Below are 13,159 nucleotides of genomic sequence, written 5' to 3'. Positions count from 1 at the left end.
GTGGAGTCCACATGGGCCAACATCCCTGTGGAATGCTTTTGATACCTTGTAGAGTCCACGCCCTGACGAATTGGGGCTGTTCTGAGGGCAAAATGGGGTGCAACTCAATATTTGGAAGGTGTTCCTAATGTATTGTGTATAGCGTTTTGGGGAAAAATATATATTTTCATACACTTCTAAAATTCATGAATAAAAAATCTGAGAACAGTAGTATTTACACACACATGAAGGTATTCATAAGCAATCATTACTGATGAAAGAACACACATGTGGGGGAAAAAGGTGGATATAGCGTTTTGGAAGTAAACTCTACATTTATTCCAGGCTTATTTATATCACTTGACACTCATCAAATGTTATAAAACTAACCCACCTGTGATTTTCTCCGACTTTCAGATAATCCAAGAATGACAGTTAGGTTTCCTGAGAGTGTGCGTGCGTGCGTGCGTGCGATGATCTCTTCCAAGGCAACTACTATCATATGAGGAGGTTGCGCTCTGTGCTCGTGGAGCTCGCTGCAAATGTGAACGAGAGAGCGAATAAGAGGAGAAAAGCAGAGAGAGAGGGGGGCAGAAAAGGAAAGACGGAGAGGTGTTTTGGTAGAAAAGCTCCATTCTGCCACATGCTGCAACGACAAGCCTGTCTCATCAGCATCCACTGCGCGCTCAAGGGATGAGAATAGCCGAATTGAATGCAGTGGGGGAAATAGGTTTAATATGTGAATAAGGAGTTTGAAAGCAGTATGCGTCCGTAGTGAAGAGGAATACATAGGAAAACAAGCTCTCTGAGTGCTGGACTGATATCGCATGGGGACATGAACAGTGTGGACCCCGCTTCTACCAAACTGTTGACTTTCAACCAACGGTAAATGAACACATTTCGGTCCGTCAGCTAAGTGTTTGCGACTACTATGACCATATTAGTAGACTTGTGTGTTTGTTGTGTGTCTGGTGAATGCAGGTCTCTGGTGTTGTCATATGGCGATCGTAGTTTAGGCTACTGTCACTGCAGCATTTTTGTATGGAATGAAAATGTCCTTCTCGCCCAAATGTTCAACAAGCAGCAGCAATAAACAAACTCATTAGGCTTTGGACCAATTCATTCATAGTAAAAGTAAACCATGTAATAATAGTGTTATAAATAGTAACGTACGTTACATAAACATTTGAATGTTAAATGTTTTATGTATGTGTAGGCTCTCCAAATGTTCGCTATTTATGTTGCTTTTCTGAGCGACCGCTTGTGAACCATTCTCTCCGTTGCAATGATGTTTGTTTCCTTCTGCAAAAGGAGATATTCAAAGCTATTTGAACCTTTGCATCTACAAGTCACCACCAGCCTGAAGTGTCTGAAGCGTTCGACTAGAGAGAAGCGACCTGTTATTGCAAGCTTCGGTGCGCAGCCCTGCCCGCTTCCACCGTGGCCGCTAATCGATAACGCTGTTTCGGGGCATATAGTTGAACGTTGTCAATATTATGAAAGCAACACTGAATTAGTTCGGCTCTGCGAAACGTGTATTGGTGTATTGAATTAGTTGTTTGCTGGGGTGGTACTGGTAGGCAATGTCCACGAACAAACACGGAAAAAACATAAATTATTCATCATAGTGCTTTTTAGTTCACGGTAGAATGGAGTTGTATGCGCCAGGCAACGAAGCCCTGAGAGCATGACAGCATAATAATATTAGTGTGCTCGCGCTCAGGAAAACATCAATACCGATATGGAAATATGTTATCCAAATGAATTGTTATCTGGCTTGCAGACTACCTCAGTTATGATGCGTGTGAGTGCATCATGTTTTAATTACCAACCACAAGATTGATCAAGTCTAAAACATGCATTACTGCAGCAAAATAGGAGTATATCTCTCTCTCTCTCTGCTCCTGTAGGAAACCATTCAGTCAGTGTAAGAATGCAGCTTCATCTGCAGTGACCCAATCCTTCCTGAAAAAAACAACACGATCAGGGTTTCCCCTACCTTGACAGCATATAGAGTCCCACGGTGGAGGTGTCATAATACCCATAAAACCTAAGAGTCAAACATGGTTCCAATAGTTTTTCCACCATACATTTTTCCCATGGGGAATTTTAGAAACACTTCCAATAAGGGCTGTGTTTCGTGTAGACTTACCCCGGCACAACATTTTAAAAGTCATTTAAATCTCTCTAGGATAAGGTCACTTTTATCAATATATTCGGCTCCATTTACTCTCAGATTTGAAAATGCTAATTAGCATAACTGTAGACATCATGAAATACTACAAATCCCTGCAAGCTGCTGCAGGTCATTTCTAGCTGTCACCTTTGCTAACAGGTATTGTGTCACTTTAAAACTTGTCCAAGACAATTCAAAGTTCTCATTGAGATCCATCACGGCATTTGTAGTTCTTTATGATAGCCATTTTAGCAGCTAATTAGCACTTCATTTTCGGGGGGTAAATACTGGCAAATACAGTATATTGATAAAACCTTGTCCTAGAGAGATTTACACGGTCATCAAAACGTCACGCCAGGGTAAGCCTACACGAAACAGCCTTCATTTTAAGTGTTTCTAAAATACCTTATGGGAAAAATGAATGGTGGAATAACGATTGGAACCATTTCCTTGCTTGACTGCTAGGTTTCATGGGTATTATGACTCATACTGTGGTATTCTGTATATGTGGGGGATGGGGTTTGACCAGGTGGATGCCAATACTTCAGCATATTTTAAAGTGATAAGACATGTACATTATAGAAATCAATGCTGGTGATAATCAGCAGTGTTGATTCAGAAGGTTGGCATTTATTGTCATGAATCTTGCCCTGGAGGCAGCTCTACAGAGTGGTCACTAGCTGGCACAGCCACAAAGTCATAAAATCTGATTTTAAACCTAACCTTAACCACACTGCTAAGCCTAATTCCTAACCCTAACATTTAATGACGACCAAAAAGCTCATTTTTTTTCTTGAATTTTTATGATATAGCCAATTCTGAATTTGCAGCTGGCCCATCTAGTGGGAACCTTTATGCCAAGATTCATGACAATAAACGTCAACCTGTGTCGATTCACTTGTCTGCCTACAATAGGCTATTGAGGTTCAGGAAATAAAACATTTGATAGGTGTTATGAAGCATTTTTGTGGCCCTCGACCTTTAAAGATGCACTCCAGCTATTTTTTGACCTTGTTGAAAAACAATATCCCAGGTATAAATACAATAACATACACACACTTAAGGGTAAAAAGTGCAAATGTATTTTGAGTGCCAACTTCTTGGAGTAGCCCATTCAAGGAGTTGGTCTGATGGTGCCCTCTGATGTCATCGGCCTCCCCTCTTGCTTGAGCAGCAATAGAGAAGAAAAGAGGAAAGCCCCCCCCCATGTGCTGATTCCTTTCATACCTGGACCACCTACCGAGATGTGTCTTTTGTTAAACACATTTTTGCCCCTTTTAATGGAAATATAATACATATATTAATCTATTAAGTTAGCAATTGTTAACCAGCAATTATTTGATATTGATATAAAAATGTCTCCATTGGGCCTTTAGACATGAATACCTCACTAGTAACGTAGCTGACGGTGTTCCACATTGAGGGGATGAAGGGAACGAGGGATGAGCTTAACCAGAAAGACCCCAGTTGTATTTTTTCCATTAACTTAGAGAGGATAGGTGAAGGGCAATAGGGCAGACTCATCCCTCTATCACCCTCCTCCAGGACACTCCTGTGAGAGGTGAAAATGAGGGATGAGAAGAAATAAAAACAAGGCAGTAAATTCCAGTAGATGAGTTTATTACAGATGGAAGGAGAGAGAGAGAGACTGAGAGAAAGAGAGGAGGGGGGAGAATACATTTACCCATAAGCTTGGCCAGGCATAAAGACTACTCTAAATTCATCTCCAACGTTGTTCCACTACAGAGAAAGAGGGGGGGGAGAAAGAGAGTGAGACTGAGAGAGAGATAGGGGAGAGAAAGAGAGGGGGGAGAGCGAGAGGAAGGAAAGAGAGAGGGGGGAGAAAGAGAGATGTTGGCATATCAACTTAGACATAGTTCACATAATCTTCATATTCACAGATCAACTCTCTCCCATATTGTATTACTATTGTACCACCAACCGGTCATACACACACACACACACACACACACACACACACAATTTCAGAGCGATTATCTCTAAGTATACCTAGCAGCACTTTGATTTGTTCCAACAACAGCAGGATGACCACCCAGCAACATAGACACCATCTAGACTGTGACAGGCTCTCTTTCTCATCCTCCACAGTGTTATACAGGAAGCCTTGCTGTGTCTTTCTAAGCCTCAATATCCACTCTTTCTCTGGAAAATATAGTTGTAGGTATACCGGTATGCAATATTTCAGAATCGTCTAACTTTTGAGACCACTTCACTTTAGCTCTGCTCTCAAGGGTTTGATGCTTTGTCTTTGCATATACAGTGCCTCGTGAAAGTATACACACCACTTGCACAGTTTTCATATTTTGCTCCCTTAAATTACATCCATAAAGGAAAATTGGAAAATACTCAAGTATTGTGTTTTCAAGTATTGTGGTGGCAGCATCTTGTTATGGGTATGCTTTTCACCATCAGGGACTGGGGAGTTTTTCAGGATCAAAATAAATATAAAAGGAGCAAAGCCTTGTTAAAATGTTAGAGGAAAACCTGCCTCAGTCTTCTGAATACCTAACTCTGGGATAGAGTTTTACTTTCCCCCCCACTCTTAATATTACTGTCCATCAACTAAACCCTGATGAAGACAGCTTGGCTGTTGAAACGTTGTTTATTGAATTATTGCATCTGAGCTCCTAGATTGTGAGGCTCTCCTTTTCTTTTTCAAGTGTTCTACTCCGCTAGCCAGCATCTCGCCTAAACAGGTGTTCTACTCCGCTAGCCAGCATCTCGCCTAAACAGGTGTTCTACTCCGCTAGCCAGCATCTCGCCTAAACAGGTGTTCTACTCCGCTAGCCAGCATCTCGCCTAAACAGGTGTTCTACTCCGCTAGCCAGCATCTCGCCTAAACAGGTGTTCTACTCCGCTAGCCAGCATCTCGCCTAAACAGGTGTTCTACTCCGCTAGCCAGCATCTCGCCTAAACAGGTGTTCTACTCCGCTAGCCAGCATCTCGCCTAAACAGGTGTTCTACTCCGCTAGCCAGCATCTCGCCTAGACAGGTGTTCTACTCCGCTAGCCAGCATCTCGCCTAAACAGGTGTTCTACTCCGCTAGCCAGCATCTCACCTAAACAGGTGTGTGTTTCTTCCGCCTCCACATCAATGATTCCCAGCCACATGTACTGAGCTTGAGCAATTTGGACAAAAACAATGGATATATTTTGCCCTAAGAGTTGTGCAGAGTTATAATCTTATTCAAAATGATTTACAGCTGTAATTGCTGTTATAAATATGCTTCTACCAAGAATGGACTCTGGGGTGTGAAGACATACGCAATTAAGACATCTTTGTTTAAAATAAAATACAAAATAAAAAATACTTTTAAAATGTGAATTAAATTGAATTGAATGACAAATGAAATGTTAAGGCAGTAAAAGGTGAAAACTGCAAGGCGTGTGCAGCCATTCAGTAGGCACTGTAGCTGCTTTACCTTGTGCTTCCGAGTGGAGCAGGAGATCTTTACTTTTGGAAACTATGCTATTGGGAGATCTGTATGTGAAAACAAATAGGATTAAAAGTTGCTGGTTTATGGTAGCATCGTTTGAGCGGTCAGATTGGAAAATATTTTTGGTATAGAGGCGGGGGTGGAGGTGCATTGATGTGGTTCCCTATAGTTTATTTGTGTGTGGGGGGGCAAGTTTTTAGGGGAGGGGGGGGTCGATCAGCTTTAATATTGAAGATTGTAGATCTATCAAATTAATTGTTTGCATCATTTCTAATCTCTCTTATTTTTGAAATGGTTATATACTTTCCCCCCTTACCATCCCTACCCTGATTGGAGTGAACTAACAGACAGCAATACTTCTACTGCTATTTTCCTCACATGTACGGTACATGTTGTTCAAGAATTAAACATATATTCCTCATTTCCTCTTTCTGCAAGTGCTGGATTTTCAGCCACAGCGGCCATTCATTCTGATCTTAACTCCAACCCTCCGATGTCCACAGGTTTACCCATCTTTCCCTGTACAATTCCATTGAGCTATTTCATTTTGCATAACATCCCTCCATTTTACTGTGATGTCTTACGAGCCTCCTGAACTTCCCTATTTGTATTGATATTTCTTTTGATATTGCCCTAAAAATAAATACTTTACCTCAGAGTATAATGATATTTCTTTTGATATTGCCCTAAATACCTCAGAGTATAATGATATTTCTTTTGATATTGCCCTAAATACCTCAGAGTATAATGATATTTCTTTTGATATTGCCCTAAATACCTCAGAGTATAATGATATTTCCCATTGACTGGTCGTGGACTGTATGTTCAACACCCCATATATTGAGCATTTATTTTGTAGCAAGTATTTTATATATTAGCTTAAATTGAAAAAAAGATTGATGTGTCAGTTGTTGTTTTATATATCAGTTCCTACACTTGATTCAAATGTATTGGGGAATCTAAGACCCGTTCCCAACTGTTCCCTTTTGACTTTAAGTGAAACTGATACCTTTTGTGATTTAAGCCATTTATGATTTTTAATGGGAGGCAGACAGACTAATTCTTTAATTTCTTCTTTAAGTAATTGTCTCTTCCAATTTTGTGGCAGAGCCACGATGAGTTGGTTCTAAATGTATATTAAGCATACAGTACACACTGTTGTTAGTTGCTTGTGTGACATACATTTACCGTACTTGTTTACAATGTCCTTCATAAATATCATACCCTTGTAAATTCCATCCAAGAAAATATTAGTTTATCTATCAGTACATTAGAGTATTATTTGCTGTAATATTGGATATGCCTTTTCTTGAGGATGCCATTGGTTGAACAGGTTTAATTGGGCCTGAGATGTGAAGGAGATTCCCCCTGCTCCCTCCCGTAGATCTCAAACAAATTCCTGTAACACTCCTGTGTGTGGGTGAGCAGTCTGCTCTCCCAGGCAGACTCCATCTATCATTGTGGACATAATGCAATCAGAGTCCTCGTCTCAATCAGGACTGGTGCTGGATGCTGCTGGCAAGCTAGCCCTACCACAGAGAGAGAACAAAAGAGAGAGGGATGGAGAGAGAGAGAGAGAGAGGGTGAGAGAGAGAGAGAGAGAGAGGGTGAGAGAGAGATAGAGAGGGAGAGAGAGAGAGAGGGTAAGAGAGAGGGAGAGAGAGAGAGAGGGTAAGAGAGAGAGAGAGAGAGAGAGGGAGATAGAGAGAGAGAGGGTGAGGGAGAGAGAGAGACTATCATAGATACCTAGAAGGAGGAGAACAAGAGAGAAAGGCTATCATAGATACCTAGAAGGGGGAAAGAGAGAGAGACTATCATAGATACCTAAAAGGGGGAGAGAGAGAGACTATCATAGATACCTAGAAGGGGGAGAGAGAGAGAGAAAGACTATCATAGATACCTAGAAGGGGGAGAGGGAGAGACTTTCATAGATACCTAGAAGGGGAGGGGGAGAGACTTTCATAGATACCTAGAAGGGGGAGAGGGAGAGACTTTCATAGATACCTAGAAGAGGGAGAGAGATAGAGAGACTATCATAGATACCTAGAAGGGGAAGAGGGAGAGACTTTCATAGATACCTAGAAGGGGGAGAAGGAGAGACTTTCATAGATACCTAGAAGGGGGAGAGGGAGAGACTTTCATAGATACCTAGAAGGGGGAGAGGGAGAGACTTTCATAGATACCTAGAAGGGGTAGAGGGAGATACTTCCATAGATACCTAGAAGGGGAAGAGAGAGAGAGAGAAATAAAGAAACAGAGAGAGAGTGAGACGTAGAGCCGAGTAGCCACCTTTAGGAGTGAGTGAGTTAGTGTGTCAGTCTCCTGATGGAGGAGAGAGAAAGGAGAGACTGACCACCATGCGTCTGTGTTGCAGCTCTGCCTCGGAGGACTTGGGCTGCAGGCGTGGAGACTTCAGCCGAAAACACTATGGCTCCGTCGAGCTGGTGAGTAACCTCCTATTGACACTCTATTCCCCTCTCTCCCCTTCTATCTCTCCCTCTTCTCCTCCTTTCTCTGTCCTCCTCCTTCTCTCTCTCCCCTTCTATCTCTCCCTCTTCTCCTTTCTCTGTCCTCCCCCTTCTCTCTCTACCCTTCTATCTCTCCCTCTTCTCCTCCTTTCTCTGTCCTCCTCCTTCTCTCTCTCTCCCCTTCTATCTCTCCCTCTTCTCCTCCTTTCTCGGTCCTCCTCCTTCTCTCTCTCCCCTTCTATCTCTCCCTCTTCTCCTCCTTTCTCTGTCCTCCTTCCCTATTTCCCCTCCTATCTTTCCCTCATATCCTCCTTTCCGTGCCCCGCCCCCTCTCTATCTTCCTCTCCCCTTCAATGGATTGATGGAGGGAGGTTTAGAGAGAGAGAGGTGAGTCATGACTGTCTGGGTGTGGTCCATTGGTCCAGTTTAATAGTGCCTAGCACCCTGTAGCATGGCTCACAATTACAGATATAGCTAAACTCAGGACCACAGATTATGACATCACCTTCTACTGTTATGACATCACCTGTTGCATCTGAAATGGCACCACATTCCCTATAATATAAGGCCTGTGTAGTGCAGGGCTCTTCTGAAAAGTAGTACACTATTCAGGGCATAGGGTGCCTTTACTCAGACTGTTGTTTTCTATACAAACTAACTGTCAAGTTTGTCAAGTTATTATGGTGTTATAATTGCTTATTCTATTAGCCAGCCTTGTGGTTCTGCTCTTATTGAAGTTGTTGAGTCACTGTCATGTTGATAGTGTGTGTAGCCTACTGTATATGTTGTCACAGCGCAGCGGAGGTTAAAATTAGCCCTTGGCTCTGTGTGTGTGTTTATGTGTGTGCATGCATGTGTGTGTGTGTGTGTGTGTGTTTGTGAGGCCTGTCTGTGTGTCCTGATAACACCCAGGGGGAGAGGAAGTGGCTAGGGTCCTCTCTTGACTAACTTCCTCCCAGAGACACAGTGGTGGTTTGTCTTGTTAGCGCTAAGCGCTAACGCCCACGCTGACGCTGCACTGTCAGATTAACCCTGAGGAGAAACCACACGCTGCCTATCAGCAGCAGCAGACTGACACAGGACACAATGGGCAGTGTGTGTGTGTAGTATCCAAACACTGCGGTGAGAGAGGAATATGATAAAATACTGCCGTTTTCATGCTGAATACCTGAATATTCAGATTAGAGATTAGAGAACTGTGACATGATTGTTCCAATGTCCTATATGGAACACGCTGTAGTGGTGAACTGTTTTATTTAGACAGGTAGCTAAATTCTGATCTGTTTTCCACTAATTGGCCTTTGACCAATCCCATCAGATCTTTTCATATCAGATCTTTTTCAGAGATGATCTGATTGGTCAAAAGACCAATTAGTGAAAAAAAGAACAGAATTGGGCTGCCCATCTAAACACCGACAGTGTGTTGCAGATAGGAAATAAAACAATTCACTAACACTGTCTGCGTTTAGACAGGCAGCCCAATTCTGTTATTTTTTTACACTTTTTGGTCTTTTGACCAATCAGATCAGCTCTGAAAAGATCTGATGTAAAAAGATCTGATGTGATTGGTCAAAAGACCAATTAGTGGAAAAAAATATCAGAATTGGGCTGCCTGTGTGAACGCAGCCAGAGTAGTGTTGAATTGTTTTAGCAGTGTAATGGTTAACTGTTGGTTCAGTGAGTCTCTTAAGTTTAGAAGTAGGAAATGTGTCCTTGTCACTGTCTCTTCTGTCTGCTCCTAGGTTTATGTCTAGAGTTGCTGATGCTGTAAATCACTATATGACCAATATATTTGTAAAAAGCACTAATCGGTACTAATCAGTACAAATGCCATTGTATTGATTGACAGAAGTTAATAAGTGGGTCGGTCCGTCTGCTATGCGCCAGTCCCCTGTGCACAAATTCAAACCTGAATAAACCCAGACACATGTGACCTAGCATTTTAATGTCAGGAAGGACACTATGTCTGGATCCCACTATGGTTCCACCAATATGTAAAATGTATGCAATCATGACTGTAAGTCGCTTTGGATAAAAGTGTCTGCTAAATGGCATATATGATTTATTATATTATCCATTATTACATACCTCCACCTCCATCTTTCAGCTCAGGGACTTCTTAGATAGCACATGTGGCCTCCTCCACCCACCCAGCAAGCAGACCACTGGAACCAGTGCAGAGATGCTGTTGCATAAGTGTCTCCTGCGTGTTTTGGAACTGCGTGTTATAGTTTACCTAGGGCACAACTTTTGACATTCTACCCAGTGTGGAACAGTCTTCCTGGCCTGTACAGTAAAGTTCACTGCATATTATCTGGATCTATCTGGATCTGTCTGGATCTAGGGCTGAACTTCTAGGGTGTAGAAGCAGAACAGTTTAGAAAGTAGCCACATTCTTGACCTGTACTGAAAAGTCTATTGGGCAGAGATGTCCATTCTGTGTGGAAGAGAATATTACCTCTGTGTCTGTATTGTAGCGCCAGCTATTAGACAGTTGGATCATACTGACCTCTCTGCAAAGCCTCCTAGGACCATACACTACTCAGCACTGCTTAGAGAGAGAGACAAAGTTACATGTGTGTGTGCATGTGTGCTTGCGTGTGCGCACTTGTGTTTGTGAGTGTGTGTGCGTGCCCGTGTGTGTCTGTGTGTCTCAGCAGACCGTGCGTGGCACTGTGCCTGAGGGCCTCCTCATTACAGGGAGAAGAGAGAGAGACAAAGAATGTTTAATCAATACCCACCAGCAGACAGGACCTGATGAATCAATACCCACCAGTAAGCAGGACCTGATGAATCAATACCCACCAGCAGACAGGACCTGATGAATCAATACCCACCAGCAGACAGGACCTGATGAATCAATATCCACCAGCAGACAGGACCTGATGAATCAATATCCACCAGCAGACAGGACCTGATGAATCAATACCCACCAGCAGACAGGACCTGATTAATTAATACCCACCAGCAGACAGGACCTGATGAATCAATACCCACCAGCAGACAGGACCTGATGAATCAATACCCACCAGCAGGCAGGACCTGATGAATCAATACCCACCAGCAGACAGGACCTGATGAATCAATACCCACCAGCAGGCAGGACCTGATGAATCAATACCCACCAGCAGACAGGACCTGATGAATCAATACCCACCAGCAGGCAGGACCTGATGAATCAATACCCACCAGCAGACAGGACCTGATGAATCAATACCCACCAGCAGACAGGACCTGATGAATCAATATCCACCAGCAGACAGGACCTGATGAATCAATACCCACCAGCAGACAGGACCTGATGAATCAATACCCACCAGCAGGCAGGACCTGATGAATCAATACCCACCAGCAGACAGGACCTGATGAATCAATACCCACCAGCAGACAGGACCTGATTAATCAATACCCACCAGCAGACAGGACCTGAATAATCAATACCCACCAGCAGACAGGACCTGATGAATCAATACCCACCAGCAGGCAGGACCTGATGAATCAATGCCCACCAGCAGACAGGAGCTGATGAATCAATACCCACCAGCAGACAGGACCTGATTAATTAATACCCACCAGCAGACAGGACCTGATGAATCAATACCCACCAGCAGGCAGGACCTGATTAATCAATACCCACCAGCAGACAGGACCTGATGAATCAATGCCCACCAGCAGACAGGAGCTGATGAATCAATACCCACCAGCAGACAGGACCTGATTAATCAATACCCACCAGCAGACAGGACCTGATGAATCAATGTCCACCAGCAGACAGGAGCTGATGAATCAATACCCACCAGCAGACAGGACCTGATGAATCAATACCCACCAGCAGACAGGACCTGATGAATCAATACCCACCAGCAAACAGGACCTGATTAATTAATACCCACCAGCAGACAGGACCTGATGAATCAATACCCACCAGCAGCCAGGACCTGATGAATCAATACCCACCAGCAGACAGGACCTGATGAATCAATACCCACCAGCAGACAGGACCTGATGAATCAATACCCACCAGCAAACAGGACCTGATTAATTAATACCCACCAGCAGACAGGACCTGAAGAATCATTCACACAAAAATGAACGTATGCCCACACAAACACAGAGAGAGAGAGTAACTTTCCAGGTTTGAAAAGCCAATACTGTTTTTGTGGGAGGGGGAGGCATAGAGGTAGGGGCAGCAGGGCGGTAGGGGAGGCAGGGCGGTAGGGGAGCCAGGGCGGTAGAGGATGCAGGGCGGTAGAGACAGCAGGGCGGTAGAGGAGGCAGGGCGGTAGAGGAGGCAGGGCGGTAGAGGATGCAGGGCGGTAGTGGAGGCAGGGCGGTAGAGGATGCAGGGCGGTAGAGGATGCAGGGCGGTAGGGGCAGCAGGGCGGTAGAGGAGGCAGGGCGGTAGAGGAGGCAGGGCGGTAGAGGATGCAGGGCGGTAGGGGAGGCAGGGCGGTAGAGGATGCAGGGCGGTAGAGGAGGCAGGGCGGTAGAGGCGGCAGGGCGGTAGAGGCGGCAGGGCGGTAGAGGCAGCAGGGCGGTAGAGGATGCAGGGCGGTAGAGGAGGCAGGGCGGTAGGGGCAGCAGGGCGGTAGAGGAGGCAGGGCGGTAGAGGATGCAGGGCGGTAGGGGCAGCAGGGCGGTAGGGGAGGCAGAGCGGTAGGGGAGGCAGGGCGTTAGAGGAGGCAGGGCGGTAAGGTCGGCAGGGCGGTAGGAGCGGCAGGGCGGTAAGAGGATGCAGGGCGGTAGGGGAGGCAGGGCGGTAGGGGAGGCAGAGCGGTAGGGGAGGCAGGGCGGTAGAGGAGGTAGGGTGGTAGAGGAGGTAAGGCGGTAGAGGAGGCGGGGCGGTAGGGGAGGCAGAGCAGTAGGGGCAGCAGGGCGGTAGGGGAGGCAGGGCGGTAGCGGAGGCAGAGCGGTAGAGGCAGCAGGGCGGTAGAGGAGGCAGGGCGGTAGAGGAGGCAGCAGGGCGGTAGGGGAGGCAGAGCGGTAGGGGAGGCAGGGCGGCAGGGCGTTAGAGGAGGCAGGGCGGTAAGGTCGGCAGGGCGGTAGGAGCGGCAGGGCGGTAAGAGGATGCAGGGCGGT

At 45.1% G+C, this 13,159-nt stretch overlaps 1 protein-coding gene across 2 annotated transcripts in view; it reads left to right on the top strand.

The window, feature by feature from the left end:
- LOC139408436 (GTPase activating Rap/RanGAP domain like 3) overlaps positions 1-13,159 on the top strand; it is a 179,208-nt gene that overhangs the window by 43,157 nt on the left and 122,892 nt on the right. For both annotated transcript variants that reach the window (XM_071152299.1, XM_071152300.1), the window contains exon 2: positions 7,987-8,056. In XM_071152299.1, the coding sequence (XP_071008400.1) occupies positions 7,987-8,056 (70 nt within the window). The remainder of the gene's footprint in view (positions 1-7,986; positions 8,057-13,159) is intronic.

Source organism: Oncorhynchus clarkii, chromosome 5 (assembly GCF_045791955.1).
Source record: "Oncorhynchus clarkii lewisi isolate Uvic-CL-2024 chromosome 5, UVic_Ocla_1.0, whole genome shotgun sequence".
In the NCBI taxonomy this organism is placed as follows: domain Eukaryota; kingdom Metazoa; phylum Chordata; class Actinopteri; order Salmoniformes; family Salmonidae; genus Oncorhynchus; species Oncorhynchus clarkii.
The sequence above is the reverse complement of the archived record's forward strand: the minus strand, read 5'-3'. Positions and strand labels throughout refer to the sequence as shown.